This window comes from Phalacrocorax carbo, chromosome 20 (genome assembly GCF_963921805.1).
Source record: "Phalacrocorax carbo chromosome 20, bPhaCar2.1, whole genome shotgun sequence".
Lineage (NCBI taxonomy): Eukaryota > Metazoa > Chordata > Aves > Suliformes > Phalacrocoracidae > Phalacrocorax > Phalacrocorax carbo.
The window spans coordinates 2,848,406-2,873,658 of record NC_087532.1 but is presented as its reverse complement, the minus strand read 5'-3'; the positions used below and the strand labels follow the sequence as shown (position 1 = coordinate 2,873,658).

At 45.9% G+C, this 25,253-nt stretch overlaps 2 protein-coding genes across 7 annotated transcripts in view; one reads left to right on the top strand and one right to left on the bottom strand.

The window, feature by feature from the left end:
• The first annotated feature begins 68 nt into the window (after positions 1–68).
• On the top strand, positions 69–24,505 carry MMP23B (matrix metallopeptidase 23B). Of its 3 annotated transcripts, XM_009500346.2 has the most exons (9): positions 69–1,548; positions 7,828–8,013; positions 11,402–11,547; positions 14,460–14,599; positions 15,807–15,974; positions 17,174–17,338; positions 18,273–18,383; positions 19,328–19,454; positions 20,157–24,505. In XM_009500346.2, the coding sequence occupies exons 1-9, from the start codon at positions 1,486–1,488 to the stop codon at positions 20,329–20,331; spliced, it is 1,281 nt and encodes a 426-aa protein (XP_009498641.2). In that variant the 5' UTR covers positions 69–1,485; the 3' UTR covers positions 20,332–24,505. The 3 variants fall into 3 exon arrangements, with proteins under 3 accessions (XP_009498641.2, XP_064326532.1, XP_009498642.1); XM_064470462.1 differs by lacking the exon at positions 7,828–8,013; XM_009500347.2 differs by lacking the exon at positions 69–1,548 and having other exon boundaries at positions 7,188–8,013; positions 11,406–11,547.
• The window catches only part of LOC104041128 (cyclin-dependent kinase 11B), a 17,062-nt gene continuing 14,730 nt past the window's right edge, over positions 22,922–25,253 (bottom strand). For all 4 annotated transcript variants that reach the window (XM_064470455.1, XM_064470457.1, XM_064470456.1 and 1 more), the window contains exons 19-20: positions 24,403–24,592; positions 22,922–23,380 (exon numbers count right to left, since the gene is read on the bottom strand). In XM_064470455.1, the coding sequence (XP_064326525.1) occupies positions 23,288–23,380; positions 24,403–24,592 (283 nt within the window). In that variant the 3' untranslated portion in view covers positions 22,922–23,287. The remainder of the gene's footprint in view (positions 23,381–24,402; positions 24,593–25,253) is intronic.

Genomic DNA, 25,253 nt, shown 5'->3' with positions numbered 1-25,253 from the left:
CCATCCTGTAAAATAACTGTTGGTGGAAGTGGTGACAACCTGTAGGGCTAGTGTGCCATGCGTGTGTGTATGTACACGTACGTGTTTGCGTGTGTGGTGTATATCTTGAATGACACAATTATGCACAAGCATACTGTTTGTTACGTATTGCAAGCAATATTTAAAACAAACAAAAATATCGTGTTCCTCTACTATCTTTGTTCATTAGCAAAGAGCTGGCAAATCTTTTACAGATGTTTTTAACTCTGTGGAATATATGGTATTTACAGGAATATTTACTACTTCTGCATAATCCCTTGGTGTTGTGAGAAACTCCTACGTCCCACCCTCTGACTCCTAATAGATAATCTTTGTCAGAATATTCACTTGAGGCTGTTATAGTTTCAGTGGATTTTTCTGAGCTGTGAAAATGGATCAGATTTAACCCCTAAATTAATTGGTTGGGTTAGGTTTAACACCCGAATAACCTGAAGCTGAATTTCAGGTGCAGCTTTGGTTAAAATCAGAGGTGCAGATACTCGTTTACTTGTTTCCTAGAAGTTCATGTTAGTGAAAATTCCTTTGGAATAAACCAGACGTTTCCCTAAAACATTTGCTGTATTGTGGTAGGGCAGCAATAGAGAAACACTGTGCAAAGGCCATTTTCAAAAAATACAAGAACGAGACACCTTTATAATGTAAGAGCTGCTTTAACCACTATTTGGTGCAAGCGAATAATTGCCCAGACTACATATTACCCCAACCCCATGCTGAGCATTTTTTTTTGAAACGCGGTTCTTCCGCAAGCCTTTACATCAAATCCAAAAGCAGTTTACTAAAGGTAAAATGGGTCGGTACTTCGTCGTGTGTTTTAAATGTTTGTGTGTGCTGGCGTCTGGGGAAGAGGGGACAGAGGTGGCAAACTGGTCAATGTCAGTTGTATTATTCTCATCTCTTATGCCTAAGGTGTCAGTTTATTCAGGAGAAAAACAACAGGGAGCCTCTGCTTCATTTTTAAAATAATTTCTTTGGATCCTAAATGAAGAGAGGACTCCAAGTGATTATTCTCCCTAAAGGAAAAAAATTGTAGGAAGACTGCAACCTTCGACTTCCAAGCTGTGCAGCTGTTGCAGAAAATGGAGATGATTTTTTTTTCCTGGCTAATGAAAAGAGATTTTGTAGGGAAAGAAGAGCTCCCCTCAATTTATGATTTATTTTCTTTTTAAATGGAAGTTTCATTCTAAGATCCCCTGATCTTGTTTTCATACCTGAAATTCACTGTATGGCCAAATGAGAGATGGAATTGGGCAAAGCATGATATACCTGCTTAAGAACCGCAGAAGGTTTGTAAACATGGCATTCAGGTTGGGAGTACATTCTTTTGTCTCCCTGTTCTTGCTGTGATTGCTTTTGAGGAGCAAGAGTTGAGCTGTTAAGCACCATTTTGACCATTTCATTTTCCCAGTAAGAAGAAGGGAATTGCTGCACCACAACAGAAGAAACAAGATGGTCAGTGGAGCCACAGGAGCAAGAGATAACAGAAGGCAAGCAGATGCCCACTTGTGCCAGGTATGTTTTTGGCAAGCTTCACGGGAGTTTGAGGCTTTGGTGAGAAAGGTTCTGCTGTTTTATCTTCTCTGATAAACCTGCTTACATGGAGGGCCAGGATCAGAGAGTGACTTGTGGCTGATTGAGTGCCACGCTCGGTGAAATGGTTAGCTTTGTGTACTTGCTAGTTCATCTAGCTCGTGTGTAACCTGGCCTGTGCTCTCAGCCTGCAAAGTAGTTTCTCTGCTCCAGTCCAGGCTTGAATCTGAAGTACGAGAAGAAAAAGATATCTGTAGTAAGAACGAAAAGAGCCAAGAGCCTGGACTGAAATCAGGAGCTGCGTTAAATTCAGCTAGAGATTATGAGAGAGGAAAGGAGGGGGCAAAGTGGGGAAGATGTGCCTCCCCTTTCTCCTGTTACCAGCTGGTATTCTTGCTGGTTATAGGAACAGCAAGGGGCTGAAGGGAGGCAAGGAGTTGTCAGAGCAGTAGGCAAATGCTCCTTTAAAGACAAAAGACAAATATTGTTGTTAATCAGTGTGGATAGTGAGTAACTCTCTGCTGGATGTTTATTACCAGTTGGTCTCCCACAAATGAGGCTGACAGACCTTCTGCAAATGAGCTTGGGAGTCCTTGTTTTCACGGGGACTTCTGCCATCTCGCGAAATGCAGCTCTGTACCTTGCAGCAATGTACAGCAATGGCTTTGAAAGGGAAAGATCTTGCTGAGTCCTTCTGTGTAAAGCTTTAAATATAAGACAGCACCTCATCTCATACTCAGAACTAGGGTTTCTGAAGCACTCCCTTTGGTAATGTGGCCAAAACTCTGTGTTTCACATGGACGGTTTAGACTGAGGGAGTAGAGAGAGGGAGATTGCTTGTCATAAGGCAGTCAGGAAAAGAACCCACCTCTCCTTTGATTATGTTCCCACCAGTCCATGCTGTTCCCAGGATTTCAGGAGGATTTGTCCATCCACAAATGGATTACAGATTATTAATATAGCCCACCAAAGACCAACAGCAAAAATATCCCCACCTATGGAAGCCATTCTTACTCCATTATGGACACACTTTGTGTATGGTGAAAAACTTTTCCCTCATTTCATTCCTGAAATTCTAATCTCTACGTGGCCATGACTGGACTGCTGAGCTTCTGACTGGGGTCAAGACCATGTCTCTCTGGTAACACAAGGTCAGGCCGGTACAGGCACTTCTGTGAGCTGCAGCTCTGAATTGACAGTGAAGCAAAATATTCCGTTTTCTTTGCCAGCTGGAGCGAGCCCTTGTTTTCAGCTCATTTGCTATTCAGCAGACCATGGATTTTTCTAGGAACATCAGCAAATGCTAATCACGAGGGGCTGCATGATAGAAAGTGGAAGAATGCTTGGGGACTAAAGCACATTCTTATTTTCCCCATCCCTCGGGAATATTGCTCCCTGCTACAGCAGATACAAGCCTTTTTAGTTCATAACCCACTGAGAAAGTACAAGTTTTAACTGCTGTTCCCACAGGAACCATGCAAGAATGTTGGGTTGTTTTGTTGTTTTTTTTTCCCCCAAGTTGTGAGATGAAGGGATAAATAAGTAAGTGCTTTTTAAAATAAGAGCTATATGAGGATTTGCTAATTCTTTTCACATGGGCCACCAAGGAGCCAATATGTGGTAAATCACATTCAGCTGTGTTCATCCCCCCTCCCCTGCCCGTGGCCTGGATTTGGACTGGTGCCCTGGAGGTGAAATGCTGGTGCTCATGCCTTGAGCCATCAGACACAATCAGATGTTAGGTCCTCCTTCTTTCCCTGTCTTCCCCGCCTCCGTGTAGAACTCCCAGTTCACAACAGGGGAAGCTAATGAGAGCAGTTTGTTCCAATGCAGAATAATAGGCACTTAAGCCATGAATAAATAAGAGGTTTCATGAGAGGCGAGATTCATTTTGGATAGTCAGACAGCTGCAGCTCTAGCACTAATGGTTGTTTTCCATGTGGTGCCTCTTAGCATGAGTATAGATATGTTGTAATAAATTGTTCTTGCGTCGTCTTGGGGACTCGGATGAAGCTGGCCTGCTGCACCGGGGCTAAATTTCCTCTTATCTGTGGCAAATGTAGCAGAGATAACCATTTAGAAACAGTGCTGAAAGTAACATTTAATGTTAACAATGCTGAATAAAGGGGAGGAGAGAAATGCTAAGACTAAAACATGGAAGCGAGAAAGTATTTATTTTTGAGCTCAGACTTGCCCTTGGGAATGTAGCCATATGTTGTGCGTTATATGGCAGCCCCACTTTAAATATTTCAGCAATTAGGATTGAAAAGAACAAAGCGAGACTGAGGTGATTTGACAAGGAAAGTGCATTGTGTTGAGCAAAAGATCCAATTTTTCGTGTTCTCCCTAGTCTCCAGTTGCCAATTGTAGGTTTTATGCAACATTCATTCCCTTCTGACATCTGTGCAGAGCCTGCTTTTTCAAGTGACATTCACTGTATGCAGAGATCTCAGGATATGCACCCCTGTTTGCTTAGAAAATCCCAGCTCCCTGCGAATGATATCCAGGCCCTGGTCACTGCTGCTAACAGTATGAAGACAAAGCAAAGTCAGTTCTGTTCCCTGCCTTCCTTTCCTATTCCCCGTTACACCATATGGATTCCCTCAAAGTGTAATGTGTTCCATTGCTTTTAGACACTGTGCAGAAACCAAAGCCAGGAATGTTTTTCTGTCCAAATATAGTCAGGATGACAGTTCTCGCCTGTAGTCCAAACCAAATATCCGCACTTGAGAACCTGAGACCTCTAAAATTCATCAGAACTCGAAGCCACAGCAGCAGTTCTCTGCATTTGTATAAAAGCAGTCGTTTCAGGGGCTCAGGCTGCCTGACAAAGCATGGAGAATATTTTCAGCTATTGGAAAAGACAGAGAGAAAACTCTAGAATTCTGACAAACTTCTTGCCCTTGGCACGGGGCAATGCTGGCTCCCAGCAGAGAGGCTGGAGAGTTGTCTGAAGCATTTGAAAGAGGCTTAAATTCTGTCAAGTGCTGTAGATTTGAGGCCACTGATGGCTGCATTTGAGAGTCCTTTAAGCACAAGTATCTCTTGGGTAAGCCATGATATTCTTAACCTAGGGCAGGGAACACGGATGAAATGTCAACAGATGTGCACTCTGGCCCTAAGAATCCTTAAAATATCTACAGAAGAGAGCTATGCTTGAAATTTAACTGCCACAGTATTAATGAACTAAATATAAACCTGAAATTTTGCTTTTGACCATCAGTGGCACCGAGGGTTCTGGCCAGAACTTGTGCACCAAAGAATCCAGATGCACAGTGACTTTATCAGAAGGACTGTTAGCGTGCGCAGCATTAATTCATGTGTCTCCCTAAGCTCCACAAGTTGCATCTGTAAGTTCTGAATACCTCAGCAGAAGAGCTTTCCTCATCTGACTCTCATTGCCATAATAACTGAGGTTTGTCTTGGCCTTACTGCTGAGCTGGTTTCTGAGCAAATATTTGGCTTAAACTTTAAAAGTTTTGAAAGTATTCTGCAGCCAGTGGTTTGGTAAAGTTGGATGCACAGGCACTGAATTTCTGTGTGGATGGGCACATGGCGGGGAAGCGAACTACGTGCTTTCCAAGAAACCCAGCGCTCTCGCCTCTGATCCATCACGGTACAACCTGCTTGCTATCCTAAATGTCACAGAGGTCTTGAATCATCTCTGCAGCTAAAGATTCCCATTCACCCACCACATGCGGGGCAAGAAGATAAATGGCTAATATACAGTGTGGTGCCTTTTGCCGTTCAGAATACTTCAGTGACTCACAGAAAAAGCCTTGGCTGTGCTAGCCTTGAGTAGCTGCATGAATAAGTATTCAGAAGCAATTAGGTCCTCAAGAATGCACATTTAGTAAAGCTCTAGATACTAAATTTGGGAAGGGAGGCCTGGGCCAAGAGGTGTTATACAAAAACTTCTACTTTCTTTACGTTGGGACAGAGGAAATTCTTAGTTCCCTCAGGCTTATGTGGTTATGTGAGTTCTCAGTCTATGCCTTAAAACTCAGGCTCGTGTAGTCATCTTCAGAAACAGTAAGGCACTGACTGGGTGCTTGGAAGATCTCAGGTTCCTGCTCTGCAAGATTCCATGCTTGACACCAGGCAAGTCTTTTCTCCTGCACAGTATGGTCTTAACCTGTGAGGTGCAGATAACAGCGCCGCCCTACCTTCGAGTCTGATGTGAGATGAAATGCTCTGAGCAACTGTGAGATGCTCAGATACTCTGGCAAGAGGAGAGGGCCCAGGTAACAGTGCATAAAATCTTAAAATCTTCTTCAAACACTGCTGACTCTTCCTAGCCGTATGAAAGGTGGATGCGCGTAATGCTGTTACGCAGTTCCATGACGGAGACTCAATGTTCTTCCAGCGCTGTGTTTGCTAGCAGTGTTTGTCTTTCAAGCCAGTACTGCTTTACTGGAGAAGAGCTCTAGGCTGAAGTTTTTGAGCCCTGTTCCAAGGCAGGTTTTTGCTCTAAGACTCCCTTCTCAATCAGTCTTTCTGCAGATGTGTTCTTGTCTACAGAAACTTGTTCAGCGGACTTGAGATGTTGACAAGTTTAGGAATGTGTTGTTACCAGTTCCTCACTTCACTCTATGGTCTACAGCTTAAACCAAAATGTAAGTGCATTTGCACCACTCTTTGGAGCTCCGAACAAAGCGGTTTTCCAGAGTGCTGGAGCACGAGGATGTTTCATTCTGCCGGCTGTGCTGCTGGGGAAGAGGGGTAACTATCCCTAGGAAGTTGTAGCTAACAGCTGAGATGAGCCGGTGTCTCAGACTGCTCCAGTTGACTGCTTTGGTCCACAGGAGTTAAAGCCCTGTTCCCTTGCTTTCTGCTCTTTCTCTTCCTCCTTGTTCCAGCTTTCCTTTGTAATTCTATCCATAACTTCCTTCCGTGTTACTCCTTATTCTATCCTTCTCCTGGTATCTGAACAACCGCTTCGCTTTGTCCACTCTCTGCAGAAAGCGTGTTTTTTTTCTCCAGGGGGAGCTTGGTGAAAATTGAAAAAGAAATTTTTCATGAAATTGTACAGACTCATTGGTCATATTAATTCTGAGTTGTTTAAAAGCTCCAGGCCAGCTTTAGTCTGAAGATATATGAAACTTACAAAATGTTGCAAGCTTGGTTATGAATTAGGGAGAAACGTTTCAGATGAAACCATTTTTCATTATTAAAACCACACAAAGTTTCTGAAACCTTTCAAATGCTTTAGATATTCCCTAGCAATGTTTTATGCTGGCTGGCAACAGAACCACTCCCTCTGTGCCATTTGCTTGTGAAACTGGGGGATTGCACAGCTCCTTTTCCTCTGTCTGGTCAGAACTGCTTAGCTAAGGACACCCCAGACCAGGAGCGCTCGGTGACCAGACAGAAAAGTGCAGATACTTCTGAAAGCCTGAGAATTTCTGAATAAGCTTTTTAAAAAGTCCTGAATTGACTTAATGTCTACAGCCTGGAGATGCCTTAAAGAACCAAACAGCTTAAGACAAACTGACCACTTCTCCAGGTCTGTCTTTCTGACACGCTCAAGCTGAGGTGCCCAAAATCAGTATGATTCTGAAAATACTTGTCTTTCTCAGATGATAACCCCTTACTGGGTAGCTCCCAAGTACACAGAAATTTGCAGGTCACTTGCCAAGTTTCATGGGACAGGGAGTTGATATTTACTTTTATCTGAGCTTGTAAACTCCCTGACCAGAATTTCCTAAGCAGAGAAGCCCTGCCTGCTCCCTCACAGCATCTCATTTTTCATTCTGCTCCTGAAGACAGCCCCTGACAATTGACAGCTCTTCTAGCGTTAAGCATCCCTAAAGAAGCATTCCAAGGGCATGATGCTGGCTTCTGGATGCCTGTTTCTGCCCCTTCCCCCGATTTTTTTCATTACATAAAGCTGACAACTGCAGATTTGTCCTCTGTTGATTATACAGTCAGTTAACGAAAAGAGTTCATGTCCATCCCAGCTTGTTTCACTTTGCTGCTTTTCCTCCGCCAGCCCAACTTTCAGCTGCAGTAATATGATACCACTTGGCAGAGGCTAAGAGAATCTTTGGCACATTGGAAAGAGGCTTAATGTAAAGTCTACTTTTTTATTATTATTATTTTTTTTTTTTAGAGCTTTTTGAAACTCCAGTGGTTCTGCACAACTTTGGCAGTAACTGCAGGGCTGCTCACAAATGCTCCAAATGCAACTGTGAGCAAAAGGATTACCAATGCATTCTGTGAAGAGAATGTCTTAGTGTCTGTCGCGTCTCCCTCTAAAAGGTATTAAAGAACAGCATGGATCAACTAGAACAACTTACTGCAAACAGAAGGACCAGCTTCCTCTCGGTTGACAAGAAAAAGAGCAATGGCTGTAGAACCTTTGTGGGATTTTTATGCATATTGCCTGTGGTGGTTTTGCTGGCTATTGTGGGCGATTCACCTGGAGATGCAGTGCAGAAAAATCAGGTAGGAGAGCAGAACTGATTTTCAAATGCTTGAAAGGGGAGTGGGGACATCAAATAAATGTGCATAAGTATTCTTTTTAGAAGACAGATAAATTCAGGAAGGAATTTAAACTATATAAATACCTGTTAAGGCAACAAGACCTGTTTATGTCTGTTTGAGTTCCTCTTTGCAAAGAATCCTAAAAGGTAATTAATGCGTCCAGGAACCACCAGGTTCATGCAGATTGCAGACAACCAAACAGTGGACCCAAAAGATCTGGGTTGCTTTCCCTCAGAGCTTTGGCTACTCTCCTGAGCTTCCCAGCCTAGTATGATGTGGCATGTGTATATTCCAATTTCTGTAGCAGCTGAGCTTTCCTGGAAACTCCAGAGGCAGGACTCATGGCATGTAAGATCTAAACTGGGAGTTAATGCTGGACCTACAGCAACTATTAGCTGATATTAATTCTCTTTCAAGGGCCGCCCATTAGCAAGATATGCTGGGACAGACTGCTCAGGGGGAACTGTAGCAAGGCTCCGGGACTCTCAGAAGCTGGTCTTAATTTTTGCTTTTAGCTTAATTTTAGCTTTTAATTTAATAAAAACACCATCTTCCCTAAGTGCTCACATCCTCTCCTGCTGTTCGTGCTTATGAAGATCCAGGCAGCAGCACCCCGTGTTTGCGTCACATGCTCAGGGCTCTTATTTATTGATACTAAGTCACAGGGTTACGTTACTGGTTAGTTTATGAAAGGGGAACTGCATGACTAGGAGAGAGAGAGGGGAATGAATTACATGCATTACAACTCAGTGAAGTAAATTAATGGAGGTCTGACTGCACAGGGTAAATAATGCAGGGCAGGGATGTTGGCCAGTGTTTGCCTTTATATATGTTGGTGTTTATTGCAGTGTTGGGAGAGAGAGTTGAAGCACTGTTGGGCCTTGGTCACCCTTACTTTGTTTTGTATTTTGAAGATAAGCTCACTAGGATCACAGGCTTTTTTTCCTTCTTTCCCCCCGCCCCGGCTTGTTCAGCACTCATGGCTTTAGGGTTTTAACCTCAATGGCTGTAGAAAAGACAATCATTTTTCTCCCTTGGGGCTGCAGAAGTTTTCCTTGTAGAAGCCAGCAGGCTGCTTCTGACTATCTAATTTTCCGCTGCTGATACCCAGGGGGCTTTAAGAAGAGCCTCAGGATTTCACCCTATGCTGGTGTAATTTAATAGCCCAGTGACAGAAGAGGCAGAACGGGCCGGGTCCATTGCTCAGCCTCTGCAGTGTGTTGCTGTAAACTGGAAATGCCACTGGCTGGGCTGTGAATTATAGCGGCTAGAAAGCAGATGCACTGCGTGTTCTGCTGGCTTTGCTAAGGACCAGGAGCATCTATCACAAGGACAGACAGCTACTGAAAAGTGTTAATACCTTACCTCATCCCATCATAAGTTATCAGGTCTCCTGAGTGAGATCAGAGCCTGTAGACTGACTGAGAATTCACAGTACTAGCAACCCTGGGCTATTCCTGACTGCTGCCAGAACAAGTGTGTAATCGGCCCCAATACTGGCAAAGGATTGTAGAGAAAAAAACAAAGGCAGAAGGGATTTGCCTAATTCTACCCTACTTGAAAGAACTGCAAAAGAAGGGAAAATATCATCTTATCCTGTAATTATGAGCTAATCTGCTCCAGGCTTCTATTATAGCTCCAACAGATCATGGATCCACAGGCTAGCTGATCCTCCACCTTGTCTGTGCTGCTCAAAAGGATGCAAAATTTTCCTTTAATACCAAGAGAAAATGTCATTCTCAGTAGAATCAGGGGTAAAAGCCACTGGAGGCGAAGCGAGAGGGACAACAGGCAGTGTACTCGCATCGCACATGCCCTGGGGAAGAAGGGGCTAGGCCTTGCGCTGAGCAAACCAGAAGGTACGGGTTCCTCAGCCAGATCCCTTAATACAGAAAACAGTGACAAAGGTTAAAAGGGAAAAAGTGATCCTGTGAGCTCTTTCAGGAGCAAGTTGGCATCTGAAGGCTCCCAGAAATGGGATCAAATACCCTGCCAAAAGCTTGCAGCTTAGAAGGCAAGGTATTAGTTTCTGTCTCATAGGCGATGCTCTATGGCCCCCGCATTCCTTGCTCACAGAGTCTCTGAGGATTTAAAATTGTGAGTCAGACCCACAGCTGAGCTGGAAGAAAGGCTAAAAGACTGTCCTTCTAGGAAAGAAAGATACTGAGATTCGAACGAGGTAGAAGCTAGTATGGCTCACAGACATGAGCAGAGGAGGCTGGTGTCCTGTTAGCAGAGCGTCCCCAGCCTTCTACCAGTCAAGGCTGGCTGTAGGCGTGGAGACAGGCTAGTGATCTGGGCAGGATCTGGCAGCTGTTGGTTCGAGCTTCTTGTCTTGTCTTGCCATTCGCTTGCTGTGAGGCCAGGGATAAGCTGTTTTGACTCCAGAGCCTCAGCTCTTCCAGGAGTAAAATGACAACCCTTGCTTTCTGTAGGACGTGCTGTGAGGCTGAACAAACCCGTACTGGTGCAGCTTTTGTAGCGCTGCCACCATGCATATCGCTTAGTAAGTGTCTTGGTGCCTCTGGAGCAAAGGCAACCCAGAGATACTCAGTGTCTTAGTCCTGAAAAGGGGAGGCAGAGCGGGTGGACTTCCAGAGTACTGTGTTGGGTCCTTTTCTTTTACCTCCACTACTGAGGACTAAAAGGCTTTTACAGTTTGAGTCAGACCTGTCACCAAATTTGATGTCTTTTACTGTATGATGGCTTTAAATGCACTGCAGGGTTTCCAGGGCTCCTATTTACTTTGAAGGCATTTCAGATCCACAGTGCAGCTTCATAAAGAGCTCTCTGCACAAAGCCTTGCCTGTTTTACTCATTTGTCCAGTATTTAATTTCTTCTGTGCTGAGGCTGGAGAGCAATAGGAAAATGAAAAAGAAATGAAAACTTTCCAGGAAGAGCTGCAGACTCACTGTGGCCAGAAGCCTACTGAGGCCTCACTTCTGCTCCGTCTGCTGTGCTCCAAGAGGAGAGTGGAGAGGCTGCAGTGCCCTATTCTGGGGTGATGCAGCAGCTCAAGGGAGCCAACAGCACTGACCCTCTGTGATCCTGTGCTGAGGAGCGCTGCTTCCTTCCTTTCCTTGCATGCCTGATCTAAGACGTGCCCCAAGAACCCCTCACAGTATAGCCCCTCTTTTGCTCTGGGTTGGTTTTGTTCAGCACTCTCGGAGGAGGCGTACTGTGCAAAGCGCTGACCGCTGATGCGCTAGTCTTGTCTGCTGGACACCCTTAAGGGAGGGAGTACCAGCTGTGCTCCCCGGCCCCCAGAAGTCCTGGTACGTACCACTTTTACACTGTTAGTCCTGCAGTCTCTCCCACCTCTTTCAACCTCCTGTTCTCTCTTTTAAGGAAGATGCCACATCACCTGGTCTTCTCGGAGTGAGTGCCTCTGCTTTGCACAGTCCAGCATTCCCACCTCAGCCTCCAGCCCGGAGAAAACGATACACGATCACACCAGGGCACTTGAAATGGGACCACTTCAACTTGACATACAAGTACGGACTTGCATTAGCCCTAAGAATTAGTATTTTCTAAGTGAAAACGGGGCCTGTGTTTTTCCTGCCATGCGTATAGATACTAACCATATGCCTATTGCTAATCCATTTGCCAGTGAGCGGATGGATAGCTGCCGAAGCCACTCCAAAGTAGGAATTATTTCTACCAGTGCCACGCCTCTCACCTCAGCTGTGGATCATGTGAAGCATTGTCACTGGATTAGAAGCTAGTAGCACATATGGCTGCACGCTGAGGCTATTTACAGTAAAACTAACTGCTCAGGGGCAGATCCAGGCTTCAGAGAGACCGGCATCCCAGAACTGGGGACTCCCCTCAGAAGGCGGTGAACTGAGTATTAACTCTGTCATGCTGGTATTGTTAAGAGCGCTATATGAGACTAAGTCATCACTGGGGGAAATTGCTGTTGAAAGAGTCTGTGATTTCAGGAGGACAGAGCTCTGTCCTGAGTGCTTTTAGGGATCTCTTTTTCCCTGTTGTCTTCTGGAGAGGATGCCAACTCTTAGATTACTAACAAATAAACAATAAAAATCCTTTGGCAATTCCAGGGTGAGCGAACGTTAACCCTAATATTTTCAGACGTTTCTGCCAAGGGAAGTGGCTGTCCCGATTACTGATTTCTGGCCGGGTTTACCACTGCTCAGAACCAGCAGCCCTTCAGCAGTACCATACAGCCACAGAGCGGTCTGGTTTCGATATGAGGGAGCTACGTAAATGTGCAACGCTAGTAGTACTTTCAGCAAGCAGGCTGTTCAGAGCCAAAGTTGACCGAGCCCTATGGATTTTCACACCGAACGGTTTCTCGTTGCTGTCTGGCTCTACCGCTGCTGCTGGCATAAGGCAGTGTCACTCCTGTCTGGTGTTTAGCCTCGGAGCAGCTCTCTTCCTTATTTTAGCCGTGGCTGAAAGTCCCCTGAAAGTGTCCAGTGCGATGGGCTGTGGTGGCAGCATCCGGAAAAGATGCTGCTTCTCTCTGGGAACATATTAATGGCACTGTTGAATGTTTTTCAGGAGAGCTAGGATGAGTTCACACAGAACGAGGTTCAGGGAATCCCCTTAGGAACAGTTTCATAAGATGAACATCGGCAGGTAGAACCAGACTGTCACGGTAAACCTCAGACTAGCCATAGTCCTGGAGGTTTGACTGAAGAAAGGCCTGTTATTCACTCCTGGCTGAGAGTCTGCACCTTCCTGGAGACACGGGAGCCAAATCAGGTTTATTTTCCGTGTCTTATGTGATTACAAAGGTCCTCTTAATGTGGCTGCTAACTCCAGCCGCTCCTGACTTCACAGTACAGAGCAAGCCCCGAACCTGACCTCTCAAGAGGGTTGCAATCACTAACTGTTAAACCACAGTGGCTTGAATGGCAGGTCACTTCGGATTTCAGAAAACCCTTGAAAGTGGCCTCTGGCAGCAGCGACGTGTTGCAGCTTTTCTTTGGCGTTGGGCTGAGGGCACTGCTATGGAGCTGCGAGGGTCTCTCTCATGCTGTAGCTCTGGAAAGCTGACCAGGCTGTGACCGTAACAGGTGGGGGAGTTTTCTGTCACCAACAAACAGGAAAGGAAAGCATTTTGAGCTGTCTTTGCAGTGGGCTTGCCTGAGGCAATGGAGGTAAGGAGTGAGGAGGGCAGGTGGGGCAGCAGCAGTTGCTTCTGTCTGAGCTCTGCGCTAACCCCTTTCTTCCCCACAGAAGCAGGAGGGGGAGTATCTCAAGGTCACCCAGTTCAGGCCAGGAGGATGATTTGCAAGGTGCGGCTGGTGCCGCAGTTACCCCTGTTCTCGCGGTAGCTGTTACGCCGTCAGCTACGCAGCAGTCTCGTCGTAACTGTCAGTGGCCTTATTTGCTGGATGTGCGGTGGTGGCTGTCGCCTTGCTCGGTGGGTGACGCTGCAGTGCTCATCAGTACACACTGACTTCCCGGTGGCGGCAGGGGTTGGTTCTGCCTGTAAGCCCAGACCAAGAATGAGGGGGTGGCATGACCCTGGCTCCTTCACACTGAGCAGAGAACTTGGGTATCCCCCTTTACGCTCATGCCAAACAGGCTAAGCCTCATGATAGTCTTATTTGTCCAGGTTTACGCTCATTAACAGCCTGGCTTGATACGAAACCTTCTGCTCCCTTTAGGATGTGCTGGGACGAAGGGAGAACATAAACAGCATAGCTAAAATACAGCCAGAGGGGATAGCAGACTATACACAGCTTTTCCCAATTGCTACACTTCAGGCAATTCCCTGAATGCAGATCATCTTTTGGGACAAGGTAAGTTTCTAGGAGCCATCTATACATTTCCATGGTTCTGCCATCCTGCACCAGCAGTTTTCTTACAGTTCAGCTGTATCTATACCTGTGGCCTAAGCAGGAACCTCTGTCGAGTCTCTCTCCCAAGTAATGAGGTTTGGTTGTTTTTTTTTAAAAGGAGAAAACTTGTTTTCCTGTCAAAGCTTTGATATTCTTTGGAATGCTCATTCAAAAGTTCTGCCCGAGAGTGTTATAACCCAGTGTGTGCACATACGCGGGAGCCGAAGCGTCACGAATAGGAGTTACCTGGTCTGCTGCGGAAATGCAGCTGTCTCCTCTTCTAGCAGCGCTGCTCAACAGACTGGAAGATGTTGGGATAAAAACGGTTTTCCAAGAGAACCTTGTCTAAAATGACGTGCTTGAGGCGCAACTAAAGGTTTAGTCCAGAACACGTGATTATAAAGAACATCAGTAACGTATTAGTTCCTGCAGGGGGTTTATTAAATATTCTTACTGTCCGGTTCAAGCTACTCCTGTTTTGAACCTATTAGAACGGATGGAAAGACCTGATTGTCTGATGCGGCCCTGAGAGCCTTCAGCTGATGTTTGAGAAGGGGACGGCATTTTCCTGAAGTAGTTCTGTGTTCCTACAGAATCCTGTCCTTCCCAAGAAACCTCATAAACGCCAGGGACACGCGCAAGGGACTGGCGGCCGCCTTCCGCATGTGGAGTGAAGTTTCACCGTTCAGCTTCAGAGAAGTGCCACGCCACGTAGCTAGTGACTTGAAAATAGGTAAGAGTGCACGGGCGCCGCCAGGACGCTGTTGGTACGGTAACGCCACGAGGGACGCGTGGAGTTCCGCTGTGCAAACCAGGCGTTCGGAGGCGGGAGAAGGTCCTCCTTTGCTGCGTGGACTCAGCAGGTCCTCTTCGACAAGGACTGGGGCATCGTTTGCCTTTAGTCAGGTAGAGAAACTGCTTATAGTTGCTCTAAGGGGATGATAATGTCATAATTAGCACTTTTTGTGTACCTTGCAGTCAGGAAGCTTTAGGTATTTGACAAGAATTAACCCTCAAAATCTGCCACTGGGACAGGATTATCTCTGTTCCACAGCTGAGGAAACTGAGTACTGAAAGGTGAAGTAACATATCCGAGGCCACACGGAGCCAAAGAGCGGGTGGTGGATTCCAGCTTGTTTATGGTTTTAGTCTCCCTTCTGTTGATCCTGTTGAATCGCCGTCTTTTCTCTGTCCTCCCTCTCCTCCCCTTCCTTCTGCCCCCGTAGCACTATGCAGTAGTTCCTTCCCGAGTGTCTCAGGCCTAGAAAAATGTTAGTGCTGAGGTGATATCTGCTCAGTCTCAACTCCAGATGTAAATTTTTCGTGGGATTTATGGTCTGTGTGAGATAATTATTTCCTGTGCAGATGGCAGCAATATTGCGATAACCAGATTTACCGTTGTTTCGCAACATGCGCTTCGCTCTCGTGTTGCATGACGCTGCTTCCCAGGGGCCTGTCCCGCTGCCACGTGGGCTCCAGGTGGCCCAGTTCCAGTGGGCGCGCTGCGACGCTATCATGATGCTAGCAGAAAGATGGCAAGCAGCTATGACTCTAGGGCTCTTTATTTACGTTTAAAATGGCACAATTAATTACATCCTGGGGTGTTTCACTGTCCAACTTCTCTCACTCTCAAAAAAAAAAAGCTTCCATGTGCTGCTGCAGAAGGAGCTCAGCGTTCCGCTCTGAAAGTAGATTTATTTGTGTCCATTGGAAAGAGCGCTAAATCCAGGGTCATCACAGGGCTGAGCTGCACCACGTAGCCATCATTCCTGACTGTCGCTTTGTGTTTATATCTTCCCTTTGTAGCTCTGTAGGTTTGAAAACATGCGGGATACCTTAAGAGATTTTGGGTTTTTTGGTAAACCACAAGTTCACAGATGTCTCTGTCCTGGATGGGCTCACTCTGCTAGCTACACTAAATCTGCTGCTTTTTTCCCCAGGGTTCTACTCTATCAATCACACAGACTGTCTGGAGTCTCTCATCCACCACTGCTTTGACGGCACGACAGGGGAACTTGCCCATGCCTTCTTCCCACCCAACGGGGAAATCCATTTTGATGACCACGAATACTGGATATTGGGAAATACACGGTTCAGCTGGAAAAAAGGTAACACACGTCTCAGGGAGCACATAATTAATGCTGGTAGGATTTAGATTTTAGTCCTTTTTCTGGAGTTTACCTACTATGGGAGAGAGACAACACGAAAGGGTTTTGGAAGTGGTTGGTCTTGCTGGCACGTGACTGAGCTGCTGTAAGGGAGCATATCTGGGGCAGCGCCGGGGCTCTCTGGGCAGCTCAGTGGACTTCGATAGGTCATAACTACGCCTGGCTTCTGCCCAGGCAGGTGCTTCTCTGAGAAGGGCCACGCACATTACTGCAGCTTGCTGGCGTGGCTGTTTACACTTTAGTTTTCCCAGGTCTGGAGTTGGTTTGGGGTTTGTGGGCACCTAAAAATGTCTGTTACTTATAGCTTGGTGGTTTTTTCTTCTTGATTTGTTAAGCAATGTCAAAACTAACTTTAAATTAAAAGCAGATGGTCCCTGCCTAACTAGCACACTTGGTTCATACTATATGACCAACTCAGTACTTTTTTTGAAAGTAAGGTATTTTGCTTTTCACAAAATAAAAAGAAGAGGGGAGATTTTAGGTGCCACAGAGGCACTTCTAGCCGCCTTGCTTTCCAAAGCACAGCAACAGCTAAGGTCTAGGGACAAAGACCTAGGACAGATGATTTTTAAAGCAAGACTGTCCATGTGTATTAAATTATTATGCAAGATATGCATCAGTAATAACACCTCTTGAGTCATCCTTCAGTTAAAACCCATCTCTGCTGGAAGCAGCCTTCAAGATGCTACTGAGAAACTTGCATTTGACCTATAGGCTATGGGGCGGGGGGGTTTGCAAAGGTCAGTTGGAGGCTCTTTCAGCCTGGAATATTCCAGCCAGCACTCTCCCTCCCGCGCAGCCATTTCCAGTTACAGCTCGGGGCTGTGGGAACGCAGCTACCAGAAGGCTGACAAGAGCGAGTATTACACAGGGCACTTGCCTTCATTTCAAACGTTGCTCTTTGAGTCGCCTTCCTGTAGTCTGGCAGAACAGCTGGGTCCTGCTGTTGGAAATTAGAAGCATGTGGAAATAATTGGCTTGTCTGTTTGCGCCCAAGCAGCTACAGAGAGGATGAAACTGGGGCCACCATGGATGAGACCATACTGTCCTTGTGCTAAAATAGTTCCCCTGGTGTTACACCAGCATCAGCAAATGTACTTCACCACACAAAGCCAGCTGGTTTTCCACTTCCGTTCCAGGTGTTTGGCTTACGGATCTGGTACATGTAGCTGCTCACGAAATCGGCCATGCCTTAGGACTCATGCACTCCCTGAACCCCAACGCCCTCATGCACATCAATGCCACGTTGACTGGGAAAAAGACCATCTCTCAAGACGAAGTCTGGGGAATTCACAGGCTTTACGGTAAGGAAGGCAGGGTTGGGCTCTGGGCGCCTCTGTGTAAGGAACATTTGCTGAAGTGTCAGTTGGATCCTGCGGAGCTCTCGTGGTGTTAGAGCCTCCTCCTTCGGCAGGACGAGGCTGTAAGCTGGTGAGCAGCAGGCAGGAGGACGCTCGCTCCTTTTTATGCAAAGTAAAGCTAAAAGGCGGTGTAGCGCTGTCCATTTCCAGCACTACTCGGTTCAGGCACGATAGACAGGAGCCTGGACGTCTTATAGACGCCAGCCTTCCACCGCCCCAGAGCTGAGGGAAGGTTTCAGGGGGCGTCCGTCTACTCTGTTCTGACTGAGCTGCTACTGCAGAGGCCCCGGCACCGCGTGTGCTCTCGCATGCGCGGCTCCTCGTGCCCCAGCCCAAACCAGCTCTGGGCCTGGACTCTTTGGGCCTTTTGTACTGGGGCTTATACAAGACTAAAAAGGCTGCTTTTAGCCATGGCCAGCCCTGACTTGGGTTTGTACATTTGCAAGCATCAAGAACACAAAGAGAAAGCTCAGGTGCAAAGGAGGGGGAAGGCAAACAGCTGTTAATTATTCTTTTGGCTGGACTCAGATGTATTACTACAACATGACAAAACTCTCTGCAAACTAAACACGCGCTGGCAAGGTTCTCTTGCGCTCTGACACATTTGCCTGCTGTTCTTCAAACAGGACCTAGGGTAGGACTTAGAAATAGCAACTGTCTTGAATCACTGCTGCTACTGCATCAAAGTAGCTCAATTTCTAGCCCACTGCTCATATAATAATGGCACCCTGCTCTATTTAGTGTACGCCTGGTTTAGATTCCTTCCTGTCTCAGCTCTGTTTACACTGAACAGGCTGATTTAGGTGAAATGCCAATTTGTTTCTCAAGAAGGAACAGCCTACCCCGCCCTCTAATGCTTTGTCTCCTCCTGGTGCAGGATGTAAAGACAGATTATTTATGTGCCCATCGTGGGCGCAAAAAGGCTTCTGTGAGAAACGCAGGAAGTTGATGAAAAAGCACTGTCCAGCTACCTGTGACTTCTGCTACGGTATCTAACTCTTCTTCTGGGATTCTTGGTGGCGTTTGCACAGAGGGAGGAGGTAAAAGTTAAGCAGTGTTTGCTGCAGGACCTTAATTCCTCATTAAAGATCAGTGGATGCAAGTGACCGGCCCCATCCAGCTCGAATGAGAAGCTTAGCAGAGATGGCCTTTTATCCATCTGAGCCAAGATCAAGGCTTGGAAGTAGGCGGCAGCTTTGCTGTTTAAACATTTGTGGACTTAAACATTAAACTGTCCCATTCTTCTCTAGTTTAACTGAACCAATGACAGGGAGTTTCTGAAAACGCCACTGCTCGGTGTGCCTCAGACTGCTTCCCTTTTGGACCCAGCTGAGGAAGGGAGATGCTGATGTGTTAAATTCAGAGCTAAGCGATGCAGCACAGTTCCTGGCACAGCTGGACTTGAGCTGCTCTGCAGAACAACAGCTAAAGTATGTTAATCACCTTAATCTAGTCTCAGTTTTATGAATCCAGATAAGGGACTAATGCAGGATCAGGTCAAGTTACTGCAGCTGCAGAACTAAGCTTCAGATAAATACCTGCTGACCTTAAGAAGATGTACCATATACCCAGTACCTCTTTGCCCCAGACTGAGGTATTTCTTTAGGCCAGGTTACCGCAGAGATGCAGTCAGGTGATGACAAACCCATGCACTCCAGGGGACTGTTCATACACTGAACTTATACTCGTCCGTATATTTGAAATGGGTGAGTTGATTTTTATCCATCTCTGACAGTTTACCTGCCACCACATTGTTACCTTTGCAGATGAATAACGTTACACATCCATCCAGGAGCTGCTCAGTAGGAGGCATTTTTAAATTAATACTTTTACGTGATAAAGTAATTCCATGGAAGCGTTTTGGAGCGACTAAAGCTTGATAATGAGGTACGCTAACTTCTGCCGTTTCTTTCTCTCACCGCTGGCGCACAGAATTCCCATTTCCAACGGTTCCCCCTACTCTGCCCCCGCCAAGGACAAAAACCAAGACTGTTTCTGAAGGCAGGAACGTCACCTTCCGCTGCGGACAGAAGATAATTCATAAAAAAGGCAAAGTTTAGTAAGTATTCTATCATTTATTCCAGGCCTTTAGGAGACTTTGCAGCTTACATACTGAGGAGGAGGAGGCAGTATGACAAAACAGCGTAAATCAGAATGCAGTTTACTTTCTGGAGCACGTCACTGTCTCATCTGGCACCCAGAGCAGAGAGGGGTGGTGGCTGTGAGAAGGGAGCGTGCAAAGATTGTTCATAACATGGCAAAGCAGTTCGTCTGAAGGCAAAGCCATCAGAAATGAGCAAGCTGAGTTGAAAAAGGGTAAAATCCAACTCACGTGTATAGCAGGAAGATAATTCTTACCACCAAGACAAATTCCCTGGCCCATATTCTGCAGAAAAACTAGTCTTAAATTTACCCTTTCAATTAATAGTTCGTTAGCTCTTACTAACGAACAAGCGTGTTATTTCTGGATGTATCTAAGATCGAGAGAGACGCCCATGTCCATGGGTTAGTTTGAACCGAGGACCCCAATTCCCATCAGCTTTCAGTAAGCTTCAAGCCCCTGAATTACGCAGGATAGGGCCCTGCTACAACTGCATTATCCACCTGAAACACATCGTAACACTTCTAACCTTGCTTTGCTGAAGCCCCCCACCCCCTATACTTACTCAAGCAAAGCTTAGTAGGCGAAAGAACCACTAACACGTACTGCATTGTACTGGACGTTTCGTAGTTTAATTTCTGTTGCTTTTTCTTATGACAGCTGGTATAAAGATAAGGAGCTTCTGGAATACTCATATCCAGGTTACTTATCCTTAAATGAAGATCACATGAGCATCATTGCAAATGCAATTAATGAAGGAACTTACACTTGTATAGTAAAGAAAAAAGAAAGAATCTTGACTACTTACTCCTGGAGAATCAGACTGAAGCACTAACGAGGGCCCTGGACCGAGCACGTCAATTACTGCTAGTTCTGGTTCAAAATCAAAACGTTTCTTTGGCATTTTATATTTAATCTCCGGTAGTGCAACTGACCTAAACCAGCTGCTTCCGTACCTTGGGCGAAAGAGCCTCAGACTTGATTACTGGAACATAAAACTTCTCCAAATTAGTTTTGATGATAAAGAATTTTTCAGGTATGTGCTGTACAGAGAATTACATTTTTTTAAAAAAAAATGTAAAGTGTCAGATTTTGTAATTAAACTACTTGGATCACTGCGGCTGCTGAACAAGAACAGAACCCTTCATCGAACAATCGGATGAGCAGATCAATGGCGCGGCTGCGTTGCTATGGAGGCAGAGGTATTGTGGAAAGAAAATGACCCGGTATACTGTGTTTTGCTGTTATTTGTTTAGATCCTGGTGCACAGAACTTATAAAAAAAGTATAAGACCTAATATTACTTTTTCTTTCACTTGTCAGAAGGAGGATGTAGGGTCACAAGAAACTCTTTCTAATGACGCCATTCCCCATTTCGACACATTCCGGTCAAGTACCCACAGAACACCTTCCCCCCCCCAGCCGCTTTCCGGTGGTTCGTATTCATTACTCGTGTAATCTTACCCCAAGAGACTCTTTACCTCCAGCAGCAGCTCCTCATAACTTGTCCTTTAGGCGTGCGATCAATAAGCTTCTCGACTCCTTCGACAGTGATGAGGTGATTTCCATCACTGGCCTCCCCAGTCACCCAAGCGATGAGGTAAAGGTGCCACATCCAACAGGAAAACAGCGAATAGTCATGGCAGGCGAGGCCTGGCGCGCTGCAACGGCTGCAGGGGAGGAGCGCTCGTTTGCAGGCAGGAATCCCCGACAGTCACTATATTTAGCAGGAGCCTTATCCAGGATTAAAGCAGCCTACATTGCTCTTTGCTAGGGTTCACCTATTTTAGTTGTCCTCTTAACCTCTTGAAACAAGTTTCTTCCTACTTAAAAGCACCAACAAAACCGCAGGGCATCTCACACACCGCAGCAGGTCAGCAGTCTAGGAAGGCCTCTGTGTTAGAGCAGAAAGGCTCTATCAGGAAAATTCTCCTCTGGTCTAGGATCGTTTTTACAATCACAGTTGAGATTACAGCGTAGTATAAATATGGTATGTACTACAGCAAATACATTAATAAAAAATGTGTCTTTGCATGGACAATTAAGCTCAGGCCCATAAAAAGCAAGCAAAAATAGACAACTGAGACAAGTAAAAGCTGACGTGCAGTAACCAATGTCACACGCCTCAGGGAGAGCTGGGTTTTCCCTCCTACAAAAAAACCACAACAACCCAGGACTTACAGCTCTCGCTCACAACCATATAAAATTTCCACTGCAATCCAGCATCAGGGTTTCTTTGTTTTACTCAAACTATCCCAACTCAGGTCAATAACCCTTTTGTGTCAGGAACATGGATCGTCCAGCGATGCCCGCGCGGGCGGCCACACTGCCAAGGCCGCTAGGAAGGAAATAATTTCACGGCGCGCAAGAAGCACAGCGCAGCCGACGTACGAAACGTGCCGTCACGGTCTGATGCTGTGGAGCTGAGCCCAGGCCGTGGCAAAACGGCTCCTTTCCTGTGCTCTGTGGGGTGGAATAAAAACCAAACCACACCACACCTGCTTTTCAGTGGGCTATTGATCTCCACCTATGAGGAATCTTGCTAAAATCACAGAGATTTCAGTTAACAGACTCATAACGGAACCGTTTCGCCTTCAGTACTAGGGAATCAATCAGGCCTAAAACGAAAATAGTTCTGCATTCCTCCACCGACAAACACCCCAAAAGTACTGTTTTCAGAATTAACCACAATTTTAGTACATCCAAATCCCAGTTCCAAGGCCTTTACCCAGAAAAACTCTTCAAATGCACTGAAATTAATGGCATGTTTATAATTTAAGTCAATCCTTTCACTGGACTGGTGCCCAGGTCTGACTGCATGAATATCCCGCTATTTCCCAAATCCTCCTGTTCCCAGAAGAGAACGATAGCGTTACACAGCTGAGAGGCCGTGATATTCCAACACGATTCCTCTGGTCTGTCATCTTACGAGAAAGGACTGGACTATGGCATTATGCAATCAGTAAAGCTAAGCTCCGCTTTGTTTTTTATGGAAAAAGGGCATCTTTAAAAGAACTTTCTATAGGAAACAGTTTCAAGTCTCCATATTACGTCTCTCTGATTTCTAAAACAATAGAGCAGTTCTTTTCCACCAGTGCCATTGGAAATACACGCCTACGCCGCAGCGGTGTTCTGCGCAGTCGTGGCCCCCAAAGTTCTGTGAGTATCGAGCCCAACCCAGCGGGCGCTCCCCAAGGCAGGCAACAGGAAAGCAAGCTCACAACTGGTACGGATTTTTGCCCTGACTGTATTCAGACGTGTACGATTTACTTAAAGAAGTTGCATGCCCAGGCTGACGATACGCTGTAACGGTGTCAGCACCCACTGGGGGCGGCGGGAGGGGGGAATAACTTTCCACTCTAGAAGACTTAATGCCACCAACAAGCAAAGTTTGCTGCATGTGAAGAAATGAAATCCTTCACACTGTTAAACAATTAAAAATGTATTTTAATTCTACAAATTTACAAGAAAAAAAACCAAAATAAACCCAACAAAAAGAAAAACCTGAAAATAAACCAGAAACTGTTCCAGGATTGTACTTCAAGTTTTCCTTTGTCAAATTTTGTAATGATCCTTGGCTTTTCGGGTTAATTCCAGTCCTCTAATGGAATGCAGCAGTTATACTCCACACCCAGCAAGAGCCTTTGAATCTGTGATGACATTTGACTTTTTCCCTGTGAAAAACAACTAGTTCCCTGACGTGAGGAACAGAACTTGGGCACCCAGAAATCCACTCACATGAACAGTTCTCTTTTTTTGTTGTTCTTTTTTCCCCCCCTTTTAACGTCGAGTTTAAAACTTGAGGCTGAAACCAGGTCCTGCAGCAGATGCTCCTTGATTCGTGGTGGTCAGATGAAAACCTGTGTCTTTCAGATCATCATCACCCTGCGAAAAACAATCACAATTCATTTGTCAGGAAGTGGCTGCAGCTGTATTTTCCCCTCCAACACAATAATCTAAACAACCACCACCACGGCATCTTTAGGAGATGAGAAAGGAACGTCTGATTTAGCAGCACCATAGCCAAGGCCGATGCAGAGCGTTATTCATGATCTTTAAACACTGCTATTGCGAAGGCTGTATTTTCTAAAGGCATCTCAAGCATAGTCCTAGCTTGTCTACCTACTTTTGACTGCACGTGTGAAAGGTGAAACAAATTTGTGAAGACCCTCTATAAATATGTCCAAACTACACTTATTCAGCATCTGATGAGGCACGCTCTGCATATCCCCCGTGACAATTTTTATACCCTCAAAACTCAAGGCTAAACAAACTTCTAGGCTACGTCACCTGTTAAACTGGGCACAATAAGGGTACAGTGCCACTTCGTCCCTGCCGAGACATGGAAATGGCAATAAGAGTTGATGCAATTAAGGCACCCGAGACCGTAACACGCCCTCCTTACACCGGCGTCTTTTTCAGCCAGCTTCTTTTCAAAATGGGCAGCGCGCTCCCCAGACAGGAAGAACCCCAGCCTCGCCTTTTTTGAATTCTTCTCCAAATACTGGGAAAAGGAGCCTGTTTCTACCCACAAGGTACGCGCAACTTCCCAGGCTTTGGACTTTTTTCACGAATAAATTTGCAGCTTTGAAAGCTTAGCTGGAAGCGTAAACCTGTGTACACTTTCAAAGGACAAAACGTTCTGCGCCGCGACAAAACCGGCCTCAGATTATGTACTGGAATTACAGTTCTGTGCATGCAACAGTTATCGGACCTGCCCTTTGAGAGGAACCGAGGGAAAGCCAGACTTCTGTCGGACTTCTGTACTGGCTTTTTCACGCAAGTACAGGTGAGCCTCGGATCCCAGCCCCAGGAGACTAACAAAATGCAGTCCACGTAAACTTCCCCGAAATCAGGATTTGGACGTGGGAATCCTGTGCCCGCGGCCTCGATCCGCCCCCGCTCACCAACTGACTGTATCCGAGGCCTCCCTCAGGCGGTCGTGGGCTGGTGCCGCGCTTTACCCGCTGCTGTTCACTTTTTGCTGGCCAGGTGGGAAACATGGAGGGGTCAATCGGAAGGGGGGTCTCTCGGAAGTACTCATGCTTCAAACCATCTTCAGCAGTAATTCTTCTGGCTGGGTAGTATGTCAAAAAGCTGAGAAGAATTGAGGAAGACAATGAAACAGGGAAGAAAGGATGCAGAGGGACAGAAAGAAGAAAAAATATATTCTTCAGAAACAGGACTTAAGAATTTTCTGGTGTTTAACAAAAGAATTCTATTAGTGGGTGTGATCGCTGACACAGGCGATCTAACGTAGCTGGTGGGGTTTAAAAGCATGCTTCCTTCATGAACCTACAATTAATGGAACTGCGGCTGGAACTACACATCAGAAGTAGCTTTCGTAGGGTTCTGTTACCGAGGTACAAATCGTGGGACACCTCAGAACCTAGGGGTAGCCAGAGACAGCTCAAAAGGGATCCGGGATGGTTCAGTTAAAATATTTTACAGTGCTGCTTTGCTTTTTAGAGAAGACAACTGAGATAGTATTGATACACCACAAAGCACAAAGTGTAGTGTAACTTAACTCTACAGCTTGTGGTTATTTTCTACCTGTCACAATACAGAAACATGTTCTACTGTACTGCTCACCCTACCAAGCAGCATTTGGCCCTGACGTACACTTACTCGGGTGTTTCTGTAAGCTCCAGACTCACACGAACACTACAGGGTTGTCATTCTTACCCAAAATAATGAAGAGACAGCTCTGTCATAGGCAAATCAAGTAAGCAGTAGATGACACTGATGTGATATCCAT